At 31.1% G+C, this 17459-nt stretch overlaps 5 protein-coding genes across 15 annotated transcripts; all 5 read left to right on the top strand.

The window, feature by feature from the left end:
• Nucleotides 1-111: 111 nt before the first annotated feature.
• Nucleotides 112-2770, top strand: LOC112538842 (uncharacterized). Of its 3 annotated transcripts, XM_089266477.1 has the most exons (6): nt 112-850; nt 1222-1281; nt 1340-1440; nt 1520-2020; nt 2092-2126; nt 2178-2348. In XM_089266477.1, exons 1-6 carry the CDS (start codon nt 763-765, stop codon nt 2209-2211), a joined length of 819 nt encoding a protein of 272 aa, XP_089122603.1. In that variant the 5' UTR covers nt 112-762; the 3' UTR covers nt 2212-2348. The 3 variants fall into 3 exon arrangements, with proteins under 3 accessions (XP_089122603.1, XP_025016596.2, XP_089122602.1); XM_025160828.2 differs by lacking the exon at nt 2092-2126 and having other exon boundaries at nt 2178-2770; XM_089266476.1 differs by lacking the exons at nt 1222-1281; nt 2092-2126 and having other exon boundaries at nt 2178-2770.
• A 945-nt stretch (nt 2771-3715) lies between these two features.
• On the top strand, nt 3716-6230 carry LOC107361810 (uncharacterized). Of its 4 annotated transcripts, none has more exons than XM_089266488.1 (5): nt 3716-3952; nt 4660-4719; nt 4827-4873; nt 4960-5460; nt 5636-6230. In XM_089266488.1, the coding sequence occupies exons 1-5, from the start codon at nt 3865-3867 to the stop codon at nt 6023-6025; spliced, it is 1086 nt and encodes a 361-aa protein (XP_089122614.1). In that variant the 5' UTR covers nt 3716-3864; the 3' UTR covers nt 6026-6230. The 4 variants fall into 4 exon arrangements, with proteins under 4 accessions (XP_089122614.1, XP_089122613.1, XP_089122612.1 ...); XM_089266487.1 differs by having other exon boundaries at nt 3717-3952; nt 4827-4879; XM_089266486.1 differs by having other exon boundaries at nt 3717-3952; nt 4785-4873.
• A 180-nt stretch (nt 6231-6410) lies between these two features.
• On the top strand, nt 6411-8760 carry LOC107361811 (uncharacterized). 2 transcript variants are annotated; one of them, XM_025160839.2, is made up of 6 exons: nt 6417-6684; nt 6828-6887; nt 6963-7066; nt 7141-7318; nt 7844-8052; nt 8206-8760. In XM_025160839.2, the coding sequence occupies exons 1-6, from the start codon at nt 6597-6599 to the stop codon at nt 8572-8574; spliced, it is 1008 nt and encodes a 335-aa protein (XP_025016607.1). In that variant the 5' UTR covers nt 6417-6596; the 3' UTR covers nt 8575-8760. The 2 variants fall into 2 exon arrangements, with proteins under 2 accessions (XP_089122616.1, XP_025016607.1); XM_089266490.1 differs by lacking the exon at nt 6828-6887 and having other exon boundaries at nt 6411-6684.
• A 764-nt stretch (nt 8761-9524) lies between these two features.
• Nucleotides 9525-11921, top strand: LOC107361803 (uncharacterized). Of its 3 annotated transcripts, none has more exons than XM_089269362.1 (6): nt 9525-9815; nt 10346-10405; nt 10480-10571; nt 10639-10933; nt 10990-11204; nt 11351-11921. In XM_089269362.1, exons 1-6 carry the CDS (start codon nt 9647-9649, stop codon nt 11738-11740), a joined length of 1221 nt encoding a protein of 406 aa, XP_089125488.1. In that variant the 5' UTR covers nt 9525-9646; the 3' UTR covers nt 11741-11921. The 3 variants fall into 3 exon arrangements, with proteins under 3 accessions (XP_089125488.1, XP_089125493.1, XP_015784204.1); XM_015928718.3 differs by having other exon boundaries at nt 9526-9734; XM_089269367.1 differs by lacking the exon at nt 10346-10405 and having other exon boundaries at nt 9525-9734.
• Nucleotides 11922-12061: 140 nt separating this feature from the next.
• Nucleotides 12062-14670, top strand: LOC149094970 (uncharacterized). 3 transcript variants are annotated; one of them, XM_089269375.1, is made up of 6 exons: nt 12062-12199; nt 13024-13083; nt 13157-13248; nt 13382-13667; nt 13724-13938; nt 14075-14670. In XM_089269375.1, the coding sequence occupies exons 1-6, from the start codon at nt 12112-12114 to the stop codon at nt 14465-14467; spliced, it is 1134 nt and encodes a 377-aa protein (XP_089125501.1). In that variant the 5' UTR covers nt 12062-12111; the 3' UTR covers nt 14468-14670. The 3 variants fall into 3 exon arrangements, with proteins under 3 accessions (XP_089125501.1, XP_015784211.1, XP_089125503.1); XM_015928725.3 differs by having other exon boundaries at nt 13157-13284; XM_089269377.1 differs by having other exon boundaries at nt 13157-13284; nt 13825-13938; nt 14075-14214.
• The last annotated feature ends 2789 nt before the right edge of the window (nt 14671-17459 follow it).

Raw genomic sequence — 17459 nt, 5'->3', positions numbered from 1 at the left:
ATCTTTTTTGAAATCATATCTGCTGGTAAAATCATGAATGTTTGAAATGAGTTGATGGTTTCGTGATGTTAGTATTTTATGATATTGCCTTTCATAATGTACCGAAATACCGACTCTTTCTCGATTTTGAAAAGCTACCATTATGTGGCCTGAATTTCCAGTTTAACAAACAAATGCACTTATCCAAGTATTCTATCAAATCATTCCAGTATAAAACAATTTCACATGAATTGTATTTCTAAGCATGATTTGAAAGCGCTTAAAGTACTTTGTTGAATGCTTCTGGCTTGGATTTGGTTGAAACAGGATTATTAAGACCAATTCAGCTGGAATGATTTAGAAAGATTGCTTGTGAAATATCCGAAATAAATGAAGTCTATTTGATGAAGGAGATTTATTTGTGAGAAGCGAATGAGGTGATCTGGCAGATTTCATGGTGTAGCTTGTCAATGATGGATACGACTTGATATAAAAAATAAAGAGTTGTTGCGATATGATTGATCGATCGAGAGAGTAAAATTTTATTTTCAATGTATCGATCATATCGACTCATCTTTTGCTCGATATCAGAAGTTTGCTTTGGCTAAGATTGTCTTTTAAAGTGTTTTTTGTGTAAAAAAATAGTAAAAAACGTGTTAATATCGATAATATTACTCGCGAATATAATATTGTTGCAAAATTACTTTACTCTTGTCTTTTACGCTCTTCTTTACAATTACCAGACTCAAGTGAAAACTGTATTTTTACCTATTTTGTTTTAAAATGCTGATAAATGAACTTCTCGATGATTGTTTGCTCACCATTTTTGATCAGATGAATTACCTGGGTGATTTAATAAACTGCTCTAAAGGTAATTATGAATCAATGTGCAATAAAATTCATTTATTTCCAATGAAAGTGGTGTTTCACGAAAAATTGACCCTCGTCACGGTTACGTTCAGTGGCTCATGAGTTAGATGGGCGGAATCGCCAATTTTCTGGATTGACCAGAAAAAGTCTTGCATGAGTAAATATTTTTGAATTCTGAGTAATAACAAAAATTTTGAAATTTTCATCTGAATGAAACATCTTTTAGTATCTTATGATCATTACATCATCTGACCGTTTTGGTGTAGTATTTGAATATTTTTGCAAATGTTATGTTGTGTTGTTTCTGAAGACAACTGAATAATGATTGAGCAAAGGAACACTTTTGGTAATTCAATAAAAATTTTATTACAGTTTGTGTTAAATGGAGCCATTTGATTGCTGTGCGAACTAGAAAAGTTAAATATTTCATGGGTAAGATTTCAATTCGTATTGTAATCAATTTCTAATCATTTAAAAATTATATTTTCAGCTGAACCTGCTAAGACTGATTTCTCAACTGATTATGTTTATTATAAAGGAAGATATCGGATTGATGTAACCTGCCTGAGCCCATTGTTTCCAAATTTAATAGTAAGGCGATATTATTAATCGAATTTCTCTTCTCGATCTTTTCATTGGATATTTATAAATATTTATTTTATCCACTTAGATTGTTCAATTTTCAAAGGATTTCTATTATGGAGTCAATTTTGGCGATGTTGTCACATTTGTCAGAAATCTAGAATCTTTGAAAGGAATAATAATTTCATCTCGTGAAGCAATAGAAAAACATTGTGATAAACTCGAGATGCTTTCCACCAAATTTATTGAGCCGCACTTTCTACAGAATTGTTTCAGTTTAAAACAATTACACATTCAGAATGCTTATCATTTCATCAAAAGAAAATCACGTTTTTTCCCAAATCTTGAAAGACTACAGATTGATGCTTTTGATTCGTTCCCAGACAGATGCTACGATGGTCCAGTATTGACTAAGCTTAAAATACTTGAACTGGCCTTAAACTCTTTTAGTGATTCAGCGATTTATGTTTTCCAGTTCATGGATTCATGTCCAAATTTACAAAGTGCACATCTTCGTTTGAACTCTCATCGTTTTTTCGTCGATGAAACATTAAAGCACAAATTTTTGCAAGATTTAGTTATAGATTTTGTAAGTATCAATTCGATTGCTTTTTCTAGTAAATATTTTCGGGATATCCAAATTTATTTGATCTACTTCAGATTATAATCAACAAGGTCAAGTTACATCATAAAAGGTTCGTCTGTTCAAAATTTATCACAAAAACTCATTGATTCTATATTTACAGGATAGAAATGACCGAATCGACTGGAATAATTTAAAAAGATTGATCATGAAATATCCGAATCTCAAACATCTTTCGTTACGGGCCACTGGGAGCATAAAAGATGAACATATCGAGCAATTGGTTCGCATTTTACCCAATTTAGTGCTACTTTTTGTTCGTGAATGTCCTGGAGTCACTCAAAGAGCTGCTGATTATGTTACAGATTATTGTGAAAGATATGGACGATCACTCAAATTTTACTTCGATGAGAATTTCAATGAAATCGAATCAGATTGGCCTCAGTTATCAACTAAAACTGAAGAAATTGGTCGATGTTTTGATTTCATGGAACATTGCTTTCTTAAAGATTTTTATCATCTTCCATATTTCTTAATTCCTATTTCCACTACATTTCATTCTTATTGTTATTTTTAATCTTAATATTATTTACATTGCGAAGAAACAACAGGTCACATAAAATCCTGATTCGAACTTTTACTTTTTTAATATCTTTGAAATTTCCCTCACTTTTATAAAGCATACAACAGTTTTTGGATTACCTTTTGTTATTATTCATAATAAAGTTGAATAACATATATTACATTTTTTTAAAACTGATAATCTATAGTTCATTATTGTACTTCATTTTACATTGGATACTTGAGGGTATAGAGTAACAGGATCCATCTTAATAACTCTAGTTGCAGCTTGATTCAGAGAATTCAATCAGCAAGTTCAAATGCATTGAAATGATTACAATGATTTCTGAAATATTTAGAAAAGCTGGTGGACTTACAATCTTTCAAACACAAAATCCGCTTTATAACAATGCAAAGAACAATGGAAATCTCATAAGGACGAGAATATGAGATTTTCATGCTTTTTCATTTCACTGACTTTTAATTTTCTTTAGTTTTTTATGTTAAATACTGAACAAAAACAGATTCATTCAAAAACAAAAGTAAATTATTAGAATTAATAATTCTGCAAAATAGGATTTAGAAATGAACAAATTTTTGTCGATCTTGTTCAAAAGTGGATTAGGGATCATTTTTCCGCTATAACTTCTCATGGCAACCAGAAAATGTGCTTATTTCGTGAAATTACTTAGCTTCGAGTGGCAGTAATAGTTGAAACTCATTTTTCGTCGATAAAAATATTTGGTGAACATGGTTGATCGAACAATTTTTCATTTTATTGACAGTTCTCTTCATTTTGGCCATTAGCATTAAAACTTTGAGTCTCATTACATCGAGAATGGTAGCCCCTACAGTAATCATTCTTTGACCAATCATTAGATTCATTATGGGCTTTAAGATAATGTGATTGAATACCGGAGAAAAATTCGGCCTAATCCAATTAATAATGAATATTCTTCAGCGTATGATAAGCTTTCAATCCAGTACAGCTGACTGGACTGGATTGAAATCAGTTATGATCGAATCAACCTTTTATTAACAAAAAATATAACTATTGATATAAAAATTTAAACGATAGAAATGAAAATTATTCAGAAGCTAAAGAGAAGATGAATCTGAAAATACCGCTGCCATTTAAGTGAACTACAAGAAAAGATAATATTAAAAGAATCTAAAGATTCTAATAAATCAAATCTAGTGATTAACCACTAACAAACCTGTTGTAAGTCTTTAAACCCTTTTCACTTCAATCACTAGTCAAGGAAGATTTTAGTTAAAAATAATTTAAAATGTTCATCAATGAACTTCCCGATGATTGTTTACTCGCCATTTTTGATTATGTGAATAACCTGGATGATTTAATGAACTGCTTCAAAGGTAAGAACGAATCTTGTTTATTTGTTGAACACAAAATCATCTATTCCCAACGAAAGTGCTGTGTCTTGAGAATTGACACTCGTCAATTTGAAATAGATCACAAAAATCACCATTTCATTACCAAGCCTGAAAAGGATACGGTTAGTGGTTCTTGAGTTTCATCTACGCAATGTTGCATTTTTGACTTTTTATAATATCTTACTACAATATCTTATGAGGAGCACATTTAGTAGTATCATTGTCAGTTTATAAGAAACCAGCAAAAATAGTTTAAATTTCGATGCTCAGTTGAGGTCGAATGCGACTTCTCACGCATCTATTAATAAGGCGCTAAGTTTTTCAATGTCCCTTTTGAAATTTGAGTCTACTTTCGATTTGACGAGAGTCTGTTTTTTGTGACACATACCTTTTGCATACCTTCAGTGATGGACTTTTCAAGTCAACCTAGTCGACGGTTTGCTGAATTGGTCAGAGAGAGAGAGAGTCTCTCGTCAGTCAAATAGCTTCGCGCTCTGAGTATTTTAAAAGTTTCAACATCTTTTGTTATCCTGTAATCATAACATTATTCACAATCATCTGATTGTTGAGGCGCAGCATTTGAATATTTTTACAGATGTCAAGTCATGTTGAAGTAATCTGAAGGCAATTGAACAAGGATTGACCAAATGAACACTAAATTTTTTGATTAAATAAAAATTTTCTTTCAGTGTGTGTTGGATGGAGCCAATTAATTGCTGTGCGAACTAAAAAAGTTAAATATATATTGGGTAAGATTGCAATTTTCAATGATTCAGTAATCAATTTCTCAACCGCACAAAATTTATATTTTCAGAGTACCCTAATTATACATTTGATTGTGTTTATTATTATGAAGGAATAAATCGGATTGATGGAACCTGTCTGAGCACATTATTTCCAAATGTAAAAGTTGGTTGATATTGTCAATTAAATACCTTTTAGTATTTCCATTGAATATTAGTTTTCTCATATCTATCTTTTCCACACAGATCGCCGAATTTTCTTATACACTCTTAAGAAAAGTAAAGTTAGAAGATATTGTTGCATTTATCAGACATCAAAAATCTTTGAAAGGATTAATCCATTCACTTTCAGAACCAATAGAAAAATATTGTAGTAAACTCGAAATGGTGTGTTTGTCTCGAAAGTCAAATATACTACCAAATGGTTCCGGTATAAAACAACTTCTCATTTGGTGGAGTACTCTAAGGGACTTCGCAAGAGACGCACATAATTTCCCGAATCTTGAAAGACTACATCTTTATATTCAAGATACTTATCCAGACAGATACTACCATGGTCCAGTATTGGAAAAGCTTAAAATAGTTGAACTTGACACCTTTTGTCCGAATGGCATCATTTTTTATGGTTTCCAGTTCATGGATTCATGTCCAAATTTACAAAGTGCGTATATTTGCACGAAGAATAGAAGCTTGTTTGTTGATGAAACAATAAAACACGAATGTTTGCAAGATTTAGCCATAGAATTTGTAAGTATTAATGCCGTTTGAAATGGAATGTAATTGTTTTTTGGAAATATGCTCGGAATATCCAACTTCATTGGATCTTTTTCAGATTATAATGAACAAGGTTATGTCCCGTGAGCATTAGATGGTCATATATCCAAAGTATATCCATATAAACTGATTGATTTTATATTTACAGAGTTACATTGGCGGAGTCGACTGGAATGATCTAAAAAGATTGTCAATGAAATATCCAAATCTCAAACACCTTGCGTTGAGGAGACTAATAAACTTAAAAGATGAACATATCGAGAAATTAGTTCACATTTTACCCAATCTGGTTATATTTGATGTTCGCGGATGTCGTGGAGTCACCCAAAGAGCTGCTAGTTATGTCCAAAATTATTTTGAACGAAATGGAAGATCAACCAAATTTTACTTCAATGGGAATCACCATGAAATCAAATCAGATTGGCCTCAGTTGTACACTAAACGACAGAAAATTTGCCGAGGCTTTGATTTCATGAAACATTGTTTTCTTAAAGATAATTTGAGCCTTCCATACTTCTTGACTCCTATTGATTATTGAAAACCACATATTTAGTAATGTACAATATGTATTTGTTAGGAATATTGTGTATTAGAGATCATCTTTAGCCTTTAATTCATTAATAGAACCATGAAAAATTAAATCAGATCAAGTGACTTACATGTAAAAATTTGGTACCATAACTGTATGCACGGTGATTGAATTTTAAACTTTGATCTCGATTTAATTTACTTCAACAACTGAACTTTGTTTTTATGCCTTACAAATTCACAAAGTTCTAACTTTTAACTCGAAAAATAGTCGAAGAGAGAGAGACTACTCAGACTGTCTCTCTCTCTTCAACTATATTAACAGTTCGCAAGGTTCCCTTGTTAGTCTAACGATTTCACCCTTGCTGTTTTTATTTTTACTTTTTGTTTTTGAAAAAGAAAGAGAAATAGAGACAGAGAAGAAACTCTCTTTTTCTAGCCTCAAGTTGCCTAGTAACGTGCCGTTTGAAGGGAACTTAAGAAAGAGATCATTGTGCAACACTTTACTCTTTGTCTTTTACCCTTTTGCTCAAAATCGCCAGATCCAAGTGAAATCTTTAGTTATTAATATTTATTTTAAAATGTTGATAAATGAACTTCCCGACGATTGTTTGCTCGCCATTTTTGACCAATTCGATAACCTGTATCATTTAATAGCCTGTTTTAAAGGTAATCATGAATCATGTTTTTGACCCATAATCATTAGTATTTGAATGATTTTTAAATGTAAAGTCATGTTGTGTTGCTCTGAAGGCAATTGAATGATGATTGAGAAAATCAACACTTTTAGTAATTCAATACTTATATTACAGTTTGTGTCAAATGGAGCCATTTAATTGTTAAACGAGCTAAAAAAGTTAAATATTTTACAGGTAAGAATTCAAATTTTCATGAAGATTTATTCACATTTATATTCATTTACTAATCGAAGAAATTTTTATTTTCAGATTATCGTGCTCGTAGACCTAATTATTCACCTGATTATGTTTATTATAGAGACAGAGATCTGATTGATGTAGCTGGTTTGAGCACATTATTTCCAAATTTAATAGTAAGTTGATATTGTTAATCAAATCTCTTTTTTAATTTTCATTGAATATTTTCTTTTTTATTTCATCCATTCAGGTTGCTGGATTCTCTGATAGATTCCAAAGTGAAGTAAAATCTGTAGATATTGCTGCATTTGTCAGAAAACATGAGCCTTTGAAAGTAATGATCACTTCATGTGTAGCAATGGAAGAATGTTGTGGTAAACTCGAAATGCTAGCCACCGATTGTTTTAAGCCAGGCGTTCTAACTAATGGTAAGTAAAAATGGAAATTATTTCAACAAGTAATTTCTCAGGATTTACAAACTGGATTAAGACCAAATTCTTACTATGTCTTTATAAGAGTATCCTAAACATAAATACAAAAAATTGCGGTATATTCTAAATCAGAAATCATCTAATTGCAGTTTGAACAAACTAATATTTTAAAAATTTGTGTCGAGGTCTATGATTACTGTGGGCAAAAACACTAGAGGGCGCCAGGGAAATTCGGCAAAAAATCCACTTAATTGTCAGCAATTAAGGTCTACTGAGGATTTTTTGAAAATTTTGATGCAAAATTTGTGCAGATGACTGTTTGTCGAAATTCAGAACACAACATTGTTACAAAATTGCATCCGTCTAAAACAATTAAGTATTCGAGATGATACTCTAGTTGATTTCAAAAAAGACGCACAATATTTGCCAAATCTTGAAAGATTACTAATTCTCATTAATGGTGATTATATAAATATTTTCTTCAGAAATGTTCACTTATAAAAATCCATCTTGCATCCTCAGGCAGTTACTTCGATGGTCTAGTATTGGAAAAGCTCAAAGTAGTTGTAATGCACTCAAATGTTATCAATCTTGGTACGACTTTTTACGGTTTCCAGTTTATGGCTTCATGTCCGAATTTACAAAGTGCCCATATAACCATTAATTCTAGTACCGTGCTTGTTGATGAAACATTGAAACACGAATGTTTGCAAGATTTAGTGATATATTGCGTAAGTATTAATTGAATTCAAAATGTGAAAAATATTTTCGGAATACACAAATTTATTGGATCTATTAAAGATTGCAATCATGAATCTTAGGTTTTGCCAGGCTGGAAAGGTCGTCTGTTTGTCCATTTAAACTAATTGATTTTATACTTATAGGTACATTATGGCCAAATCTGGGACGATCTGAAAAGAGCTCTTATGAAATATCCGAATCTCAAACATCTTGCGTTGAGGAATCTACGTCGCATAGATGATGAACATATCAAGCAATTGCTTGACATTTTACCCAATCTGGTTATATTTGATGTTCGCGGAGCTCATGGAATGGCTCTAGAAGATGCTAATTATGTCCAAAATTATTTTGAACGAAATGGAAGATCAACCAAATTTTACCACGATAGGAATCACCATGAAATCAAATCAGATTGGCCTCAGTTGTACACTAAACGACAGGAAATTTGCCGAGGCTTTGATTTCATGGAAAGTTTCTTTCTTAAATATCCCCTGAAACGTTTTGATGTCTAGTAATCATTGAAATCACATACGCATGAATAATATCTATTGTCTAATCTAAAGAGTTGTCTCTGTGATTAAAGAAACGGAACTTTCATATCAAATTAAGAAGCGGTAGATAACTTTTTTGATTATAGAGGCTTCAGAATGAATAGAATGGCAAATTGTGAAATGTGAATAAATTGTACTTCGCCATGATTTCGAACGATCTTTCTTAAAATTTTAGATGCTGGTAAAATAATGCTAATTTTCGTGTTTCTAATTTCGCTCACTTTTAATTTTCTTGCATTTTTTTATGTTGATTACTGAACAAAAGCAGTGAGAAAAAAATTCATTATAATTAATAATTCTTCAAAATATGATTTAGAAATTAACAAATTTTTGTTCTTGTTTAATAGTGGACTAGGAAACACAGGACAATTTTTCTGATGATAATCAACGTTGAGTGAGATGTGTGATGAATATGAGGGTTGTAATGGTGATTCTGTAAATGAAGTCTATTTGATGAAGGAGATTTATTTGTGTCACATGAGAAAAGGGCTTTCGCTTTCTGACGAAGTGCACTGTTAAGGTCTTTATACAGTATTATCTTTATACTTTATAAGTATTTGTGAGAATGTGAATGAGGTGATTGATGAAATTAAGAGACAGTTTTCCGTACATCCCTTTGAACAGTCTTTACTCAATCCGAAATGGATCTTCTCAATGTGACAAAATTTGCTATTTTTGCATTTATTATATCATTTAGACGATTCATTAAAAATTATGTTATTTTCAGTCGATTGACTGCATGTTACTCAGTGAGAAGACGTTTACAAAAGGTCATGATTACATGAGCAATTTATAAATATAAAAATAATAGCTATTGATATAAGAATCAAATTAAAGTTTGAGATTAAAATGAAATTAACGTAACACTGCTGACATCTATGTAGAGAAGAATAAAATTAGCATCAATGATCTCTAATGCTTCAGTTTACTCGTGCTTCACCACTGACAAATTACTGTAAAATAATTCTTTTTCATTTTCTTACCAAATCCCTCGACTCAAGTGAAAACTATTATAGTTTAATTTATTTTTACAATGTTGATCAACGAACTTCCTAATGATTGTTTGCTCATCATTTTTGATCAGATGAATTACCTGGGTGATTTAATAAACTGCTCTAAAGGTAATTATGTTTCTTTGTATAATGAAAATCTTTTATTTCCATTGAAAGTGGTGTGTCACGAAAAACTGGCTCTCGTCAAAGGTAAATATGCCTTAATTTCATCTAATTTACTACCAGTTTGAAAAAGATTCGTTCAGTGGTTATTCAATTAAATCAACCCGATTGTGGATTAGGAGTAAATTTGCAAGTATCAGAGCCTGGTTGTAATGAACCATCAAAAATTATTTCAACTTTGAATCGCAGCTGTGAACGCAACTAAATTCCTACTCAACTTTTGATTGGACAAAATATTGTTTTTCAATGCCTTTTTTCGTAAATTAAGTTTATTCTCGATTTGACGAGAGTCAATACTACGTGACACAGAAATTTTTCATGCCAGCGCAGTCGATGATTTGCTGTATTGAGTCAATACTATTGACGAGAGTGAAGTCTTGCATAAGTCAACTAGTTTCGCGCTCTGAGTATCAAATGTTTTATCCATATGACTATTGAGGCGCAGTATTTAAATATTTTTACAGATTTGTGTGATGTGATGTTTGTAATGTATAAAGGCAATTGTATAATGACAGAGCAACACTGAATTTAATTCAATTCATTAAATTTCATTTCAGTGTGTATTAAATGGAACCATTTAGTTGTTAAACGGACTAAAAAAGTTAAATATTTTATGGGTAAGATTCAAATTTTCATTAATGCTTATTCAAGTCATGATCAATTTATTAATCTTACAAATTTATATTTACAGAGGATCCTGACTATTCATCTGACTATGTCTATTATCGAGGAAGAGGTCCGTTTGATGTAACCTGTTTGAGCACATTATTTCCAAATTTAAAAGTTGGTTGATATTAATCGAACCTCTTTTTGCATTTGCATTGATTTTTTACTTATCTTTTCTACTTAGATTGCTGAATTTTCTCATAAAATGGAAAGAAAAGTGGAATTTGAAGATATTGTTGCATTCGTCAAAAACCATGAATCTTTGAAAGGATTATTACTAGGATATTTTTTTACTAGACCAATAGAAGAACACTGTGATAAACTCGAAATGCTATCCGTCGATACTTTAGATCCAAGCATTATACAAAATGGTTCGAGTATAAAACAATTGTACATTCTGATTTGTACTCTAGATGATTTCAAAAGAGATGCTCATCATTTCCCAAACCTTGAAAGACTACATATTGTTAGTAATGAAGGTGATTATATAAATATTTTGATCAGAAATGTTTGCTAATGAAAATCTATTGTTCAGCCCCATACAGTTACTACGATGGTCCAGTATTGGAAAAGCTTAAAATTGTTGAGCTGGGCTTTACATTTACTTATGATACAGACATTTGCTATGGTTTCCATTTCATGGATTCATGTCCGAATTTACAAAGTGCCCACATTTTCTTGGATTCTCATCGATTTTTTGTCGATGAAACAATCAAACACAAATGTTTACAAGATTTAGTTATAGATTTTGTGAGTATTGATTCAATTTGAGATCGCTTTTTTGTGAATATAAAGTTTTATTCAGATATATTTTAGATTAAAATAATCAAAGTCAACAATGAAGTGTCATCTGTTCAAAATTTATCAAGATAAACTAATTGATTTTATATTTACAGGGCGGTCCTTCTCGAATCAACTGGAATGATTTAAAAAGATTGCTTATGAAGTACCCGAATCTCAAACATCTTGGGTTGAGGGGCGCACGTAACATAAAAGATGAACACATAAAGCAATTGGTTCACATTTTACCCAATTTAGTGTTGTTCCAGGTTACTGTATGTGAGGAAATCACTCAAAGTGCTGCTGGTTATATTAAAGATTATTGTGAAAAATATGGAAGATCAATCAAATTTTACTTCGATGAGAATTTCAGTGAAATCGAGTCAGATTGGCCTCAGTTATCCACTAAACAAGAAAAAATTAGTCGAGGCTTTGATTTCATGAAACACTGCTTTCTTAAATTTATTCATCGCGTTCCAAATTTCTTGATTCCTATTGATTATTGAAAATCACATACTTAACACATGCAATAATATATTTTTGACCTTGCAAGCCCACTCAAAGCTTGAAAATCTCCTTTCTTTAATCAATTAAAAAATTATAATATATTTTCTGGTGGACTTGAAAAGTTAAATCAGACAAATAACTTTCATTAAAAAATCTGTTTTCGATCGAAGTTTCAACTTTAACCCAACTTTTCTCATGAAAATGAATCCAACAAATTATCTCAATCTAATGCTGACATCTATGGGAACTACAGGGGAACAATAATAAATGATACATTCTGATGATCAATCAGATCCAGTGATTCAGCATTGAATTTTTCACTCAATCACCAGACTCAAGTGAAAACAGAAATTTACCTAATTTATTTAAAATGTTGATCAATGAACTTCCCGATGATTGTTTGCTCTCCATATTTGATTATATGAATGACCTGGGTGATTTAATAAACTGCTATAAAGGTAATTACTAATCATTTTTACATTATAAAAATCGTCTATTCCCATTGCAAGGGTTTGTCAAGAAAAATTGATAATCGTCACATGAAAACATCTGTATCTATAATTACATCAGTAGTAAAGGTGTTTGAAAGTGTGTGTCGAGGGGTTCTTAAAATGTACCCATTTGTACAAATAGATTTCTCTGGTCGAAATTTACAAAATTGTAACTTAGATCCGCTTTTGTACAGTTAAGAACCAGTTTTTTTCACAAAACTCTTTACTCAAAAGACAGTTTTACATAAAATCCTGGTTCAACAATGAGCTAACAACCTAAATAACAAAAAAGTTTTTTCCTTCACTCAATGTTATTTTTCCTCAACGTCTATTTTCATGAACCTCTCAGATCTAATAATTTATTATAAAAGTTTCAATTGAATGAAAAATCTTTAATTTGGACGTTGAAGTTAGTTGATGTAGTAAATCAGTCAGTCGATGAAATTTCGTCTAAGTCGAAGTCAATATGTTCATCGACTATTGACTACGTTGACTCAATATCATGTGATCAAAATGATAAAATGAATCAACTCACAACTAATAGTCAGTCAGTGACTGACTCTCAGTCGCTATAAATTCATTAGTCAGTCAGTCCATGCAAGTATCGATCAACTTCGGTGTCTACATTTGTTATATGTTGATCATTGCATCAATCATTCATCTGAATGTTGAGGCGCAGTATTTAAATATTTTTTACATGTTTTGCCATGTTTTTTGGTTCTGAAGGCAATTGAATAATGATTGAGCAAAGGAACACTAAATTTAGTAATTCAATAATCATTTAATTTCAGTGTGTATTAAATGGAGCCATTTAGTTGCTGAGCGAACTAAAAAAGTGAAATATTTTATGGGTAAGATTAAAGTTTCACTAATGCTTATTCTCATTTTGATCAATTAGTTAATTGCACAAATTTATGTTTACAGAGTATCGTTATGATCATCGACTTGAACATGGCCGTGATGTTCCTGATTATTCATTTGATTGTGTTTATTATGAAGACGAAGATCCGATTGATGTAACCTGTCTCAGCACATTATTTACAAATTTAATAGTTGGTCGATATTATTAATCTTATTATTCTGCTTGAATGTTTCATTGAATATAAATATATCAAATTATTAGTTTTCTTATTTATCTTATCCACTTAGATTGCTGAATTGTCGTGGGGACTCACAAGGAAAGGGGAATTCGAAGATATTGTTACATTTGTGAGCAATCAAAAATCTTTGAAAGGATTAATCAATACATCTGGTGAATCAATAGAAAAATATTGTGATGAACTCGAAATGCTATCCTGCAATTCCTATGAGCTAATCGCTATACGAAATGGTTCCAGTATAAAACAATTGTACTTTGGGGTTGATTCTATTGATGCATTCAAACCTGATTTATCTTATTTCCCGAATCTTGAAAGACTACATATTGATATTAAGGGTAATTATATAAATATTTTAGTGAGAAATGTTTGCTTAACAAAATTTATCGTTTAGCGCCAGACAAGCACTACGATGGTCCAGTATTGGAAAAGCTTAAAATACTTGAATCGCAATTTTTTTGTCTTCCTAATACGAGCATTTGTTATGTTTTTCAGTTCATGGATTTGTGTCCAAATTTACAAAGTGCACATATTTTCATGAATACTTTTGGCCTGTTTGTTGATGAGACATTGAAACACGAATGTTTACAAGATTTAGTTGTACATATTGTAAGTAATAAGCCCACTTCGGAATATCCACTCAATTCGATCTATTTCATATTAAAATCAACAAAATTAGGTTATGACATGGAAGTGTTATCTGTTCAAATTACTGCACGTAATCTAATTTATTTTTTATTAACAGTTTGGTGATGAAGGATTCAACTGGAATAATTTAAAAAGATTGTTTATGAAATACCCGAATCTGAAACATCTTTCGTTGAGTTCCAATTGGAATATAACAGATGAATATATCGAGCAATTGGTCCACATTTTACCCAATTTAGTGTTACTCAATTTTAGTGGGTGTTTGTGGGTCACTCAAAGAGCTGCTGATTATGTGCAAGATTATTGTAAGAGACATGGACGATCAATCAAATTTTACTTCAAAGGAAATGTTCATGAAATGGAATCAGATTGGCCTCAGTTATCAACTAAACACGAAAGAATCAGTCGAGGCTTTAATTTCATGAAACATTGTTTTTTTAAAGAATTTTATCGACTTCCACATTTCTTGATTCCTATTCATTACGAGTGAAACCCCAATCAAGCTTCAACTTTGGCCTCGATGCTGAAATCTGTATTTAAACTAAAGGCTTTTGCTTTCCTACGAAGCGTACTGTTAAGGTCTTTATATTTGTGGTAAGGTGAATGAGGTAGACTGGCAAATTTCATGGTATAGCTTGTCAATGATGAATACGACTTGATATAAAAAATAAAGAGTTGTTGTGATATGATTGATCGATCGAGAGTAAAATTTTATTTTCAATGTATCGATCATATTGACTCATCTTCTGGTCGATATCAGAAGTTTGCTTTGGCTAAGATTGTCTTTTAAAGTGTTTTTTGTGTAAAAAATATAAAAAAACGTGTGAGTATCGATAATATTACTCGAGAATGTAATATTGTTGCAAAATTACTTTACTCTTGTCTTTTACGCTCTTCTTCGCATTTACCAGACTCAAGTGAAAACTGTATTTTTACCTATTTTGTTTTAAATGAACTTCTCGATGATTGTTTGCTCGCCATTTTTGATAAAATAAATAACCTGGATGATTTAATAAACTGCTATAAAGGTAATTATGAATCAATTTGCAATGAAAATCATTTATTTCCAATGAAAGTGGTGTTTCACGAAAAATTGACCCTCGTCACGGTTACGTTCAGTGGCTCATGAGTTAGATGGGTGGAATCGCCAATTTTCTGGATTGACCAGAGAAAGTCTTGCATGAGTAAATATCTTTGAATTCTGAGTATTAACAAAAATTATGAAAGTTTCATCTGAATGAAACACCTTACTGTATCTTATGATCATTAGTCATGTAGTTGAATATTTTTACAAATGTTATGTTGAGTTGTTTCTGAATAAAACTGAATAATGATTGAGCAAAGGAACACTTTTGGTAATTCAATAAAAAATTTTACAGTTTGTGTTAAATGGTGCCATTTAATTGCTGTGCGAACTAAAAAAGTTAAATATTTCATGGGTAAGATTTCAATTCTCATTGTAATCAATTTCTAATCATTTAAAAATTATATTTTCAGCTGAACCTGCTAAGACTGAGTTCTCAACTGATTATGTTTATTATGAAGGAAGATGTCGGATCGATGTAACCTGCCTGAGCCTATTGTTTCCAAATTTAATCGCAAGTTGATACAATATGGTATTATTAATCGAACTTCTCTTCTCGATGTTCTCGATCTTTTCATTGGATACTTATAAATATTTATTTTACCCGCTTAGATTGTTCAATTTTCAAAGGATTTCTATTTTGGAGTAAATTTTGGCGATGTTGTCACATTTGTCAGAAATCTAGAATCTTTGAAAGCAATAATAACTTCATCTCGTGAAGAAATAGAAAAATATTGTGATAAATTCGAGATGCTTTCCACCAAATTTATTGAGCCGCACTTTCTACAGAATTGTTTAAGTTTAAAACAATTACACATTCAGAATGCTTACCATTTTTTCAAAAGAAAATCACGTTTTTTCCCAAATCTTGAAAGACTACACATTGATGCTATTGATTCATTCCCAGACAGATACTACGATGGTCCAGTATTGACTAAGCTTAAAATACTTGAACTGGCCTTATACTCTAATAGTGATTCAGTGATTTATGTTTTCCAGTTCATGGATTCATGTCCAAATTTACAAAGTGCACATCTTCGTTTGAACTCTCATCGTTTTTTCGTCGATGAAACATTAAAACACAAATTTTTGCAAGATTTAGTTATAGATTTTGTAAGTATCAATTCGATTGCCTTTTCTAGTAAATATTTTCGGGATATCAAAATTTATTTGATCTACTTCAGATTATAATCAACAAGGTTAACTTACATCATAAAAGGTTCGTCTGTTCAAGATTTATCACAAAAACTCATTGATTCTATAATTACAGCATAGAAATAACCAAATCGACTGGAATAATTTAAAAAGATTGATCATGAAATATCCGAATCTCAAACATCTTTCGTTACGGTCCACTGGGAGCATAAAGATGAACATATCGAGCAATTGGTTCGTATTTTACCCAATTTAGTGCTACTTGATATTTTTTTATGTCCTGGAGTCACTCAAAAAGCTGCTGATTATGTTACCGATTATTGTAAAAGGTATGGAAGATCACTCAAATTTTACTTCGATGATAATTTCAATGAAATCAAATCAGATTGGCCTCAGTTATCAACTAAAACTGAAAAAATGGGTCGATGTTTTGATTTCATGGAACATTGCTTTCTTAAAGATTTTTATCATCTTCCATATTTCTTGATTCCTATTTCCGCTACCTTTCATTCTTATTGTTATTTTTAATCTTAATATTATTTACTTTGCGAAGAAACAACAATTCACATAAAATCCTGATCGAACTCTTACTTTTTTAAAATCGTTGAAATTTCCCTCAATTTCCCTTTAGAAAAGCTGGTGGACTTACAATCTTTCAAACACAAATCCGCTTTATAACAATGCAAAGAACAATGGAAATCTCAGCAGGACGAGAATACGAGATTTTCATGCTTGTTCATTTCACTGACTTAATTTTCTTTAGTTTTTTATGTTGATTACTGAACAAAAACAGATTCATTCAGAAACAAAAGTAAATTATTAGAATTAATAATTCTGCAAAATAGGATTTAGAAATGAACAAATTTTTTGTCGATCTTGTTCAAAAGTGGATAAGGAAATCATTTTTTCGCTATAACTTCTCATGGTCGACCAGAAAATGTGCTGATTTCGAGTGGCAGTAATAGTTGAAACTCATTTTTAGTCGATAAAAATATTTGCTGAACATGGTTGATCGAACAATTTTTCATTTTATTGACAGTTCTCTTCATTTTGGCCATTGGCATTAAAACTTTGAGCCTCATTACATCGAGAATCGTAACCACTACAGTAATGATTCTTTGACCAATCATTAGATTTATAATAAGCTTTAAGATAATGTGATTGAATACCGGAGAAAAATGGCCTAATTCAATTAATAATGAATATTCTTCAGCGTATGATAAACTTAGTGTTTGAGTACAGC

Source organism: Tetranychus urticae, chromosome 1 (assembly GCF_039701765.1).
Source record: "Tetranychus urticae isolate SD_2017Ah chromosome 1, NJAU_TeUrti_SD_1.0, whole genome shotgun sequence".
Taxonomy (NCBI): Eukaryota; Metazoa; Arthropoda; class Arachnida; order Trombidiformes; family Tetranychidae; genus Tetranychus; species Tetranychus urticae.
Note: the sequence above shows the minus strand (reverse complement) of the source record. Positions and strands in the feature narration are given on the sequence as shown.